General features: G+C 39.7%; 1 protein-coding gene across 5 annotated transcripts in view; it reads left to right on the top strand.

Annotated features, from left to right (window-relative positions):
• KALRN (kalirin RhoGEF kinase) overlaps positions 1–13,323 on the top strand; it is a 527,013-nt gene that overhangs the window by 321,305 nt on the left and 192,385 nt on the right. For all 5 annotated transcript variants that reach the window (XM_062005204.1, XM_062005203.1, XM_062005205.1 and 2 more), the window contains exons 12-13: positions 2,609–2,778; positions 7,972–8,146. In XM_062005204.1, the coding sequence (XP_061861188.1) occupies positions 2,609–2,778; positions 7,972–8,146 (345 nt within the window). The remainder of the gene's footprint in view (positions 1–2,608; positions 2,779–7,971; positions 8,147–13,323) is intronic.

Here is a 13,323-nt window from a genome sequence, read left to right as displayed (position 1 = left end):
GAAAGGTCTTCCCAGTCTTGTTAATATTGACTGATTCTTTGTATTAGGATTTCCCAGGGATTGGTGGATTCTAAAGGATTAAAGGCCTCTGAGTCAAGGATGACCTAGATTTTGATAGATTTTATTATGCAAATGCTTACAATCAGAGGTCATTAATGGAAACATCTGAAGCTAATAGGAGTTAATATATTTGAGTGCTCTCTGAAATTAATGAGTGTTTCAGTTCTAGGTGAGTACAGTACAGTTTATGTTTAAGTATTTCAAAACTACTTTGAATTAGAAGTGTACTCAAAGAGTGATTTTAAATATCCAAATCCTTTTAGCTGCTGCTAAGAGTTGGGTTCTGGAGACGCTTTTCAAAGCACAGTTTTCCTCCAAAGTCACACTGGGAGTTTGGAAACTTTCTGCTTTGCACTTTATAACGTGATAATGTGAAGAAAACAGCAAATTTCCAATAATGAAGCAAGTTCTCAATTTCACTTTGTTTTTGTAAATGTTTTTGTTGTCTTAAGTGGGAAAATGAAATACGATGAACAGCAAGAAATTAAAAAACTGCTGCCTTTCCCAACCTGAAACAGAAAGACGATTTATAAGTGTGGCCATTTTTCTGTATTTACAAAGTGCTCTATTACTGGAAGATCTGATAAGCAGAGAATGTATTAGTCCTGAACAACTTGGTCATCATCTGTTATAGTCCAGCTGTCCCTACTGTTTGAGTGGGTGCAGGGATCAGATCAAAACCAGGAAGATTCTGAGTGTAATTTATATTTGAAGGCATTAATGCTTTTTCCTTTATGGTGGTTTCCCAAAATTCAGCGTCTGGACCTCAGGCCACAATTGGAAAAAAACTCTGTATTTGCTTCTTCAAATAAGTTTTCCTCTTTTTTTCCCCCTTTATTTCACAAGCCCAAATATTTAAATGTATTTGTTTTACTACTTAGTTGCTTTTTTATGTCATGCCTTTCTCCTGAGCAAAGACATTTCAGTTTAGGCCAGTAGTAGGGTAAGCCATTATGATTATGCTATTATGGATAAACAAAGGCAATTACCAAAAAATATTCAAAGCCTTCATATTAAGCATGTTGTTTAAAATTTGGGGGTTTTAAGTCTGTCAAGCAAAGAGTCAGTGGCAGAGATAAGGACAGAACACAAGGAGCTGGGCTGTCCCCATTTTGGTATCGTGAACAGTACTGGGACAGATTCTCATTTTGGTTTAAATCAGGGTGATGTCCTTGAAGTCAGCAGCATGCATATAGTGTAACATTTGATGATTGGTCTTAGGTTTGGATGCTAATTGTGAGAAGCTTTTCCAGATGGTGCTTAAGATGCCCCTCTCCTCCTCTCTTTTTACATGGATATGCAGAATTCATGATCTCAGAAGAAATCTGTAGGATGGGAATCTATTGCGTCTTGTTTTGAACAGGAACGTTTTTACCAGCTCTTTTCCCACCCCCACACAACGTCTGTTGTCTGCTTCCTGTGTCCCTTTAACTCCCTTTGAGACAAACTGCTTTGCAGCTCCCTGGAACACCAAGCAGAAGTGCAACCCAGCTGCCACCAGCACCTTGTCCTTTGACGTTTCCCACTGCACTGCTCTAACATCTCTCCTGCTCCTGTACTTCTCTGCTACCTTGCCGAATATACCAGCAGAATGTGGGTTAATGGGGCAGGCATGGCACAGAAAATCCTGTCTCTGGTGGAGTCATTAGGATTTGCTGGCAGACTGCCAGCTCAGTTGGTGCAATTTTACACTCACTTTTCAGAGCAAGCTTAAAGAGGAAACCTCTGTTTGCTTTAAGCCTTTACAGCCAATGAGAGGCTGCTGGGGCTTGCCTGCCACTTTCCAGATCTCTGATGAACAGCTGGCTGGAAATCCTCATCTAAGCACTTACTGATTCATTGTCATTTTGAAATTGGTAGTCAAGACTATCTAAAATTATTGGACCTGCATGGGATGGATTGGTGACATTGCTATCTCCTATGTTTGGATTTTTCCCTAAGTTAAAAAGCACAGTCAGGTGCATTTTGGGGAAGGTTTGTGTGTGTGTAAGTGACAGAAACCCACAAAACAACCAACCCCCCACCAAAAAATGAAACAAAACAAAATCCCTAACCCTTCCACAAAACCTCCTGCCTGGGAAGGCGTAGCTGAGCAGGCAGAGCTAGACTTCAGCCAGTACCATACGTGCATACCAAAGAGTTTAAGTCTGTTTCACAACAGGCTTCAGCTGCATGTGAAAGTAATAGCAGCTGATAGCACATACTCTTGAAGGGGTTAGGTTGTCAGAGCTGTAGGGCATTGTAATTTGTGACTTGTCTAAAGAGTTAATCAGAATAATGTAATTAGTTCTTGTCATATAATAAAATGAAATGCAAATTAATTTTGTGAAAAATTACCTGACATGATATGTATTTTACTTTGTTGGTTAAAATGGAATTGCTTCAACCAGAATCAATAACCCATGCATCTTTTTGTTTTTAGAAACTTCAGGTCAGTTTTCATGTGTAACATGCAGCATTAGTTAATACTTACTGATCTGGAATTAGAGAGCCAAAGGGTTAAATCTCAATCCCTCTCTGATTTATATTTCCCTCCCCTCCTTCCCAGCTGTGGACATGGATGGAAGATCTGCAGAAGGAGCTCTTAGAGGATGTCTGTGCTGACTCTGTGGATGCGGTTCAGGAGCTTATCAAACAGTTTCAGCAGCAACAAACAGCCACCTTGGATGCTACCCTCAATGTTATTAAAGAAGGGGAAGATCTAATCCAGCAGCTCAGGTAAGCATCCACAGGGAGAACAGGTGTTGAGAAACCTGATGTATGCTGTGGTTTAGGGGTGCATAAATAGAGAACTGTAAGTTAGAATTAATGGGGAGAGTTTATTAATTCTTTGCTTATTTATCATTCTTCAAATTGTCAGAGTGTTTTGCTGAAATTGCAAGGAATGATTTGTGTAAGACTGATTAGAGTGGTCGTGGATCAGCTTGGGTTCTTGTTTGACAGAGAGATTATTTATAGGCACAGTGAAGTGAATTGAAACCAATGTGTTTCGGGTTAATATCTTTAGTTGATATTTATGTAAGATTGCTAAAGGGTTGTGAGATGAGGCCTTGTGATTTATATGGTTACTCCTGATGTAGAAGTGTGTTCTTCTTAATAAAATATACATGTCTAACAATCTTCACTCTTTCATTTTGCATGCAGCACTTTTGTATTTATCTTTGTCCGTGTGGGGTTTATTCATACTGTCAAAGAGGGTCTCATACTATCAATTCCACTTGCATTATGGATTGAAACAGCTCATTTTCCCTGATTTAAAGTACGTGAAGAGACTGGCTCTGAGAAGTTGGATTTTTTTTGCTTTCTCAGTCTGCAAGAGTAATGGAATGAATGTTTGCAGAGTAAGCATGCACAAAACTTGTAGCTGTGAGATCTCATTTGTCCTTCTTTATAATGGGTTTCTATGGCTTTAACTTTGTGGACAGCAGTGGAGGTTTTTCTGCTTTTTAATGATGTTACTGGGCTCAAAACCAAGTCCAATACATAACTTTTCTTTAGATCTTTATATTGTTACTGATTGTTTTTATCTACATGTACATAGTGTGAGCATTTTTAATACATATATAATGTGCAAATCTGCCAGATCTTACACATTTCACCAGAGGCTTTCCCAGGTGGAAGGGCCCTGGTAGAACTCTACCCCTACAAGCCCTCTTGAAGTTCTCAAGTCATCTACTGCAGCCACATGCTGAGCTTTCCTCTATACTTTTTCCTGGATGCAGAGTCTTCTCCACTGCATCAGAAACAACCTGAGAGATTTGAATGGGTTTTGATTGTCATTCAGCCCTAGGCAGCCACACAGGAGAGCCTGTGTAAATTCCTACTCTTGCTATATGTGGCTTGACTTCATCACAGGGGAAAAGCAAGGGACGCAAACTATGGTATTACTGGTCAAGATCAGAGTTGGGAAGGAAGGATCAGGAGTAGACATAGCTAGGCTCCATCCCTCTATTCACTTTGGCTGATAACTAGGAAGGAAACATGCTGGTTTTGGCTAGTGAGTTGCCAGAAGGAGTGGGTTTTAGATAAGAATGGATATATGGCCAGCCAGAACGAGGTCAGTCAGAGGTCTGACTGGTAATTTCCCTTTACACAAAGAAACTCTTTACAAAGTTTAGGGCACTTCTCTGAGATCAAAAAAATAGCAGTGACATTCTGGACTAAAGATTTTTTTGTTGTTCATCCCATCTATTGGCATAACACCATTTCAGTATGAACACCCATAGAGAAGAGCCTGAAAAGGACCTGATACAAACCCATCAGGTTGAACGTGGTGTGGTTTGTGGGGTTGCAGAAGGTGTCTGTATTGAAGGAGTAATGGTGCTGGCTGTGTGCTTGGCCTAAAGGTTTTTTGCCTGCACCTGAGTCAATAGGAAGGCATCATGTGGAGCTGGAGAGTGGCCAGGTTTGGAGCTGAGGAGCATTGGTATGGATAGCAGTTATTGGAGAATGGTTGATGTGGTGGCTGCAGGGTCATGCAGGGGAAGAGGTGAACTGGGAGGTGGCATGTGGAACCTCAGCTTTTTTTCAATGCAAACTTAGTCAATTTTGAGTTTCAGTCTTTGAAAAGCAAAGATGTCATGCCTGAACACTTGTAAAATGACAAGACAGGTTTTGTGGCAGCTGTATTTAACAAAGAAATGTCAGATTTTGGTTCTGGCTTGTATTCTGGGCAGTGAACAAGGTGGAACAGGGTGAACACGGTTGTGCAGAATGATCCCCTGTTTCTGATAGAGTTGAGACAAAACACAGAGAGAACAGTTGCCTGAAGGACAGAAGCCCTGAACACACACAAAGGCTTGCAGAGTAGAACTGTCAAGACAGTCTCTGAGCCAAGTGTTGGTTTTGAGCACTCTGACTAACTGCAAAGCATGTAATGCAATCCTGGACTCTTCCAAAAAGTGAAGCAGAACTATGTAAGAAAGACACAAAAGCACTGCTGTGTGTGCCCAGTCTAACAGCTTTTGTGGCTGCTGACAAAAGTAAAGAACACACAGATGGAAGAAAGCAGGAAAAGTTAGAATTGCTGACTTCTTAACACAGCATTGCATTTCACAGTGTGGATCACTTTGTACCTGCTATAAAGAAAAGGTGAAGGTTGCAAACATGACAACAATGAGGAGAATTAGGTCATTAGGGCCCTCAGTGACTCTGCATCAGGAGACCATACCTGTCATGAATAAAACAAGCCTAGTTAGCAAGACTCTGTGTGTCATGGTTAGCATTGGAAACACTTTTTTCACTCCCCCTTATCAGTGTTTTACTGATGTGATTGTCATTCTCATCAGTCAGCACAAAGAAAATCTTTTGAACTGCGTTTCTAGGAGGGCACCTGCTGCTGGGACAATATTTCTGCACATCTGTGAAGGGCAGAACTATGCATTGCTCCAGTGAGATGTCAAAGAGCAGGAATGTTAGGGGGAAAAAAAGGACAGTGAAGAGTTCTGTATCTTTCCTTCTTTAGGCAAGCTCAGTGTATGAGCTTTTGATAATGGGCATGTTTCGCTAAGCTTTCTCCCAGTTACAGCACTGAAAGTGGTTTCAGGGTCACAGCATTCATTCTGAACAAACTCAACAGCAATGCACTAAGCCCAGTGTTACGTCCCCCAAATTTATCTTGTATTTCTTTCCACTAATTTCCCTGCATTTTATACCTCCCATTCATAACCTTTCAGAGAGTAGTAAGGAATGAATTCTTTCCTGGAATTTCTCATCACCAATCAGAGCAAGAAGTCTTGTGGTGGAAGCATCTCATCTCAGAAATTTCTTTTTATGGAAGATCTTTCTCAGACCAGTCTAGATGGGGATTGACAAGGCCTTGTCTGAGAAGACTGTGGGGAAAAAAATACCAGATTATTAACTTAAATTTTTGTGTTGCATCCAATACTGAAACACAAAAGTGGCTTGATTTGAAGAGTGAAATATTTAATGAAAAAGAATTTCTAAAACCAAATGTGCCTTTAGATCCTGTGAGAGATTATTCAACACCAGTCTTGAATAATTCATTGAGTCATTTAGATACTATATGAATACTAATACATTTGAATGAAGACATATTTCATGTCCTTTTATAGAAGACAGGTGCTGACTGAAGGAAACAGAACTTGATTGAATGTGGCCTCAGATTAAGCTCCAGTTTCAAAATCTCACTTGATCTTCATTCTTACTTCCTCTGCAGAGGTCTAATGTGGAGGCAGAGAGAGCCCTTGTGGTCACCAAGAAGGTGAAAACCCAAGACTGGTAGAGTGGGGCAGAAATCATATCACTTGGAGAGAGTGCTATTGGTATAGTATTCCCATATAAGCAAGGGAAGTTGGTTGTACTTGCTTCAGAGTAGTGCTGGAACATCTGTAGTTCATTGTATCAGGCAAACTATTTGAGGAAAAAGAAGTGTAGCACATGAAAAGAGCAAACTGCTATGCAGTTAATAGCATTCTGTACATTTATTTTATTCTTAGGCTTCACACATTCAGGGAAATGCTTGTTCTGTTCCTTCAAGACACACAGTGGGGTTTTTTGCCTTAGAACATCAAAGGGGTGTTTTAAAACTTACCTAAAATGATGGGGTGTATGTCAGTGCCAAGCTTCAACTTAAGGCATCGGCAGAAGGTTTTGTGGGGTTTTTTTTTCCCCAATTTTACTCAATGACAGGGTTCCATTAACATTTAAGTTGACTTTACATTGTTTTGATCTGACCCTACGTGATGATAATTTGCAAAGAGCAAAGTACAAGCATTTCTGTCAAGTTCTGTAGAAAGATACAAATGATTTATTAGATGTTTATGGAGAGAAAATTGAACCAAGGAAAGGGAATTAAAGACCTAAAACACACTCTTCCACAGTGGGGAAACTCCATGGGCACCTCTACTCAGCAGTCCAGATTATCTGGCCAGAAGAATGGCTCACAGCTGTGTTTGGTCCTTGTGGGACAATGCAATGACTTGACAGTGCTACTGGACGTTTAGTTTGTCTTCCAGTATTGTCAGTCAATTAAGTACAGATGTGAGAGTTGGTTGGTACACCAATAGTTCAGTATATGCTGTTGGATTTGTAATTTATCATTGTCCCTGCCACCTTCTGTAAAGCAGAACTGGAGGTTGATAGGAAATATTGATACATCTTAATATACTTGAGAGCACAAGTAGAAAAGAAATTGTCAGTATTGTGTTGTATTCATGCTAAGACTTCTCTTGGGTACAGCAAATTTACCCTGGACCTAGCCCACCAGTTAAAGGGCTACCTCCCTTGTGCTGCCTGGATATGGAAAGTGTGGACATGGCAGCATTCAACCTGTCTCTTGTTTCACTTACCCTAGTAAAAAGACAAGTCAGAGTCTGTCTTACATTGTTTGAAAGGTTTTTTTCTTCCATGGAGTTTCTTGCATTGTATTCTGCATCTGTGGCTGTACCATGTAATCCAGAGGAAAACAAAACATGCCTACCCCTTGATCTGAAATGCTGTTAATTCTGATTCAATTAGTCTGTAAATAGTAAAGCAAATGCGCAAAATTACCTTGTAAACATCCAGGTGACTAAATAGCATCTCTGAGCTTGGTGTGAGAGTAGACTGGAGCAGGTCGCTCAGTGGGATTAAAGGAGATTTCTTGAGGAGCCAGACTCCTCAAGAGAGCCATTCAGATTGACGTGTCATTCTGCTCCTCTCCCCTTCCCAAGTGTGTACGGTCACAGTGTCACAACACAGGAAAGTATGCTCCCCTTGTTCAAACTTTGTGCCAAGTTCAGGAGCTGCAGGATTTCAGCAAGTAGAAGAGATGAGTGTTGCATACACCTTCCCTCAGCCCTTTGTGCTTGGGTTTGCTTCTCAGCAGCACGCAGAATCACAAGTGTGTAGTTCTTGCTCTTTTGCCTGCCTTAAAGCTCAGCTTTAACCATGCTCTCTGCCTTGCTACAGGGACTCTGCCGTTTCCAACAATAAGACTCCACACAATAGCTCCATCAGCCACATCGAATCTGTCCTTCAGCAGCTCGACGAGGCCCAGGTACAGATGGAAGAGCTCTTCCATGAGAGGAAGATTAAGCTAGACATTTTCCTTCAGCTCCGGATTTTTGAACAGTACACTATTGAGGTAAGAGCTGGCTGCATGACCTGGGAAAGGTAGAGCTGTGGGAGAGGGAGTGTATGTAAACATACTCTGTTAGAGTACACCTGGAGCTGTTTGATTGTGCTCAGCAGTCCTGTGAGGAAGAGAGACAATCACAACCAGGTTTTAAATACGGCATCTTGAAGCTAAAAATATGCTTCAGCATGTACTGCTAGAAATAGATTTGTGTCTGCCTAACTGACTGTGCTGAGGATCTGTTTGCTTTGCAGAGAAGCTTTATAAAATGCCCCTGTTGTAACTATTTATTGACTGTAGTCACTCAGGGATTTGAAAGTTCTGTGTCACTTAGTGAGGTTTTCCTCTTTATATACAAACATAGATATTTACAGATGCACATTTGACTTTACACCACCAAGTGAAAAAATACACTATGCATGGAAGCAAAGCATATTTAAAAGATGGAGGGGGTTAAGCATCACAGTGGATTTATATTAAAAGGGAATAAAGAAAAAAAAAAGGGAGGAGGGGGAAGTTAAAGAACATCTTTACATCCATGTGCAAAAACAGTCTTTCATTCCTATTTTGTACTTCAGTTTGAAATCAAAAGCGCTGACTGGAAAACTCATCAAAACATTAATAATGGAGATATTCTTGGACAGAGAAACTTTAAAGAGACTCCAGCCAACCTCATTAATTACTTGCTGTAATTCTGGTAGGACATGGTGCAAAAAGAACAACATGTAAATTAACTTGTGCACAAAATCCATGAAAGCCATGTGTCAGAGCTTATGTCTGCTCCAGGGTGTATTCCTCCTACTGTATCCCACTCATGCCTGTTCAGTTCATGGAACACCTTTAAGTGTTTTGTGATGATATATCCTGAAGGTATTGTTTGTAAATCTGTAGGTAATCTCAAGGTGAGTACTGGTAATTAATGGGAGAATTATAATGCTGTGTTACACTTTGTTAGTGTTTATTTTAAGACATAGGATGATGAATTACAGTAGAATAAAAGTCTGGAAACAGAGATTTTTAGGTGTCTTGATCTATAATTGGAGAGATAGAAATGTGAGGAGTGTGTGAGCTTTCCTGTTGTGACTGCAGAGTTAGATATTGTACTGAAGTCTGCTCTACAGTGCTTGTTACTTATGTAAATTAGAATAGTTTCATTTTATTTAACTATATACAGCCTCCTTGATACTGAGAGACAGTATCCTTTATAAGTATGTGTGTATAAGTGTAAATATTTCATGTCAGATAACATAGTTTGCCTTAAGAATGCTGCATTCAGAATTCAGGAACCTACAGTAATTGTAGCATCTCTTGTATCAAGTGTGGCAAATGTTAAATAACTACTACTCTAAAGATATGAATGGGGTGTGAATGTATATACTTGTACATATCTATAAATGGCCCCTGTGGTTTTCAAAAATGAAGAAAAAAATAGAAACCCAGTATGTGCTTCTGAAACACCCAAATGAGTCTTTGGCTATATTTGGTGACCCCACGTGAGTCATTCATTAAGATCTCAGCCTATTTCACTGCAAGTTCTAGGTCAGAACCTAGACTTACGTTGATTTAAATAAAGTTCATACTTATTCTTTTTAAATCTCTGTTTTAAAATTCTAATCAAAGATCTCAAAGGCCTTTACCATCATGGGTTCTTTCCTGATAGGAGCAATCAAGGCATCAGGAGGTGATGTGGCTTATCTTAGTCCCCTCCATGTGATGCCAGAGATGGGACTGCTGTGTGGATCCCTCTGTTTTGGTTTTGCATGAATCCTACTTCTGTGTATTCACAGACACGTTTGGAGTGGCTGTGATATATTAAGATATACAAAACACTCTTCTCAGTCTTCTAAAATCAGATTAGCTAGAAAGGATTTTAAAGAAAAAATCACCACTCAGTTGTCAGTGTAGGTTTGCTATTTTTTATCATAAGAACATCTGAATTCCCTCTGCAAGATTAATATTACAAGGAAATCTGAAAAGGTGTTTCATCGGGAGTCTGTGGGCAGATGATTTTCCTTAGAAACCTCCCTCTTTCTGAAAAACATCTTTTATTTTAGAGTAATTGTGACATTTAATTTATAACTGAACATACAATGGAAAATATATCCAGGTCAGTATCTTACATTTTATATTTAGTGCTTAAACAAGGAAAAGAGTTTAATGGATAACAAAAATACAGGCAATTTGGAATCAAATATTAAATGGCACATCTATGCTATGCATTTTCAAACAACAGCTGAATTGGATTAAATTGACACAATAGTGATCCTTAGAAAGTAGATTGCAGTCAACTGCCTCAGCCATATAATAAAGATTCCAGACCAGTAGGAAGCTTATCAAAAGTAACAAAATTATCTCGTGCATTTATTGAGAAGCAAAAAGACTTTTGCATCACCTTAATTAAAAAGCATGTAGTATTTCTGGTGATTGACTATTCCAAGCTTTCAAGAGACAAAGACAATGAAATTTAAACTAGGAAATTAAATGGTTTTTTCTACTTAAGTAGCTTGAGCTATGACTGGGAATGTATTTAGGTTTTAATTTTCCATAATAGCCTAGATTCTCCATAGATTAAGAATAGTGAAATAATGTGTCCCAGTATGCTTGTCAAATGAATTTCTCCTTTTCTAGTCTAGATAAGCCTCCTTCCATCTGTCCAGAGAGCAGTTCCATATTGAACACATTCCTAATGAAACCCCTCTACCTGCTGCAATTATAGTAATCTCTCTCTTTCCTGCACTCACACAAACCTAAAAGTGGGCCCTCTACCTCCCAAACTTGAACACCTTTGTCCTCTTTGCTGCTTCTGTCTTTGTCAAGCATTGAGTTTCCTATTTTCCCTCCCCTCAGATCTATGTTCTCACCCTTGTTTCTCAGGTTCTTGTGGTCCAGGGAATCTCCTATGATGAGAAACTCCAGTGAGCAGAAAAACTTGCATGTCTCCAGTAGAAGTCAGAGGGATGCAGCTGTGGGATCTGTCTGCTTCCAACAACTTTAGGGAAGGCTCTACATTAGAGCTCAGTCTTGGAGAATAGTTACCTCTCATGTTGTCTCTTTCTATTCAGTTTTAGTATCAAACATTTTTTATTCTAATTTTCTCTGCTACTCTCTGTCTCTCTCCTTTGTAACTAATAAGGCAAACTGAAAGTATTAGGATTTTTTCAAATACACAAATGGCAATTGAGTGACTGGCCTTTAGCTTTTATTTAGAAAGTGTCTGTCTGACTGTCATTTGTTCTTTGGAAACTTTGCTGCTTGTAATGTGGTCCCCAGGTATTGAAATCCATGCCAGAGATCCCATAACCCTTTCCTTTGGCACTCCTTCCTAAACTTGCACTGTACTCACCTGCTTTGTATCCCTGTCTTCTTGACAGAGGTTTGGAGTCCAAACAAACTTCAGAATTAATGATTACTGCACAAGCAATGCTTACTTCCATGTATTTAGGCATCATTGCACCTTTTCTTGTACTTCAGTGAAATCTGCTAGCTATTGTTGCATTTTATCTTCAGGAAAAGTGTTTTAGGTGAAGAGAAGGCACCTGCCTGTTTCCTTGACAGTGCAGCCCAGCTGCATTCGTTTAGAACTTCTAAGCCACACAGGCAGCTTTTGTGTTGTACTTGACTCAAGGCAGGTTTAGCAGACATGAATTTGGATACAAACTCCCAGCTATACAGCATGTGGTGTGTATTCTCTCTTGCCTTAATCTCATCATATTGACTGATATTTACACTCTGGGGTAAATTTACCGCTTCTTGGGGTAAAATACGAAATTCAAACTATGACAACACCTGGAAATGGACATAACAGAAACATGAGAGAGCAGAGCTATCCCTATGGGAGGCTATTCTGCCTTAGGTTTTAAAACCATAAAGCAACAACCCGTTCTGTATTTAGGAAACGTGTCTAACTTTGATGTCTGATATGTTTTATTCCTTTACCGAGTCATTGCACATTTCAAGACAAGGATGGGATCATTAGGATTATAGGATCGATCTTTCTATGTAGATGTCTTTCTACTCTGTTGATTCCGTGCAGCCAACCAAGTAACTCAGGAGATGAATGTGGTAGCTGATCCACTACGAGGAAATAGGGTGTAAGACTCAAGGGACAATAGCTGGTGGACACGAGCAGCAGTGCTGGCACCACACTGAGCATGTTATACATATGAAGTACTGTCTTATTTCAGAGTTATATCCTCAGTAAAATCTGTCAAGTATACTTTGTCCCTTGCTTCAGAAATAGACATTTAAAGGCTTATTGTTCATTGTTTGTTCACTATTCATTGTTTGAATGAATGCTAATATATAGTAAAATACCAAGCAAATGCATAAAGGAACAAATGATAAAATGCACTGAGTTGGAACTCCTGACAAAATTACTGCCATCCATGGTCTTTGTGCATATTTTTCTCTTTGTATATTTTGTAGAGGGATGATCAAATTCACCTGTAGCTCCCTCTAAAACTCTGTGACTGAGAACAGGAATGCTCTTGGCCAACACCTGTCTGGCAACAGCTGTTGGTTACCTCAAAAGAAACCCTCTCTTCCTTTCCCCAAGCAGTCCAGATCCTCCAGATCCTTCTCTTGTGTATATTGTCTTGTGTCCTGCAATGTATGTAGATCTGTGCAATGTTACAGAGAGCCTGTAGTCTTAGAGCAACGTGTTTTCTAAGCCAAGACATAGTCCTGGAAGGGATTAGGAGGCATCCCACTGTACAATATAAATCTGATCTTGTGTGCTGTTTATCTTTCAAAAATCCCCATGAGCACTAAAATCTTCACCTGCTGGATATCTGATTTTCCCCCATTCAATCTCCTTGGCTCCATTTTACCTGCTAATTAAATTTTTCAGCCTTAATTTCACTTGCTGGCTCTTCTGGCTGTTCGCATCTGTCCCTGAGCATGAATTTGGAAGGGAACAGGAGCCAGCTTTCACAGTACTTTGTTTCACTGTTATTTACAACACACTTGCATTTCCCATTACAGGTTTATATCATTAGCAGAGTCTTTCAAGTGAATTAGCTGCCTGCATGAAGGTAAAGGAGGTTTTATAGCCCCTCACTGACTTACAGCTGACACTTGGATGTGAGCTGCTTTGTTAGAAATAAGAGTTACGGGGATCTTGAGATTTGAAAGAAAGGGAACACTGAGGAAAGTTTCAGACTCTTCTGTTCATAAGCTGGAATTCT

The sequence above is a fragment of the Colius striatus genome, chromosome 11 (assembly GCF_028858725.1).
Source record: "Colius striatus isolate bColStr4 chromosome 11, bColStr4.1.hap1, whole genome shotgun sequence".
Classification (NCBI taxonomy): domain Eukaryota; kingdom Metazoa; phylum Chordata; class Aves; order Coliiformes; family Coliidae; genus Colius; species Colius striatus.
Note: the sequence above shows the minus strand (reverse complement) of the source record. Positions and strands in the feature narration are given on the sequence as shown.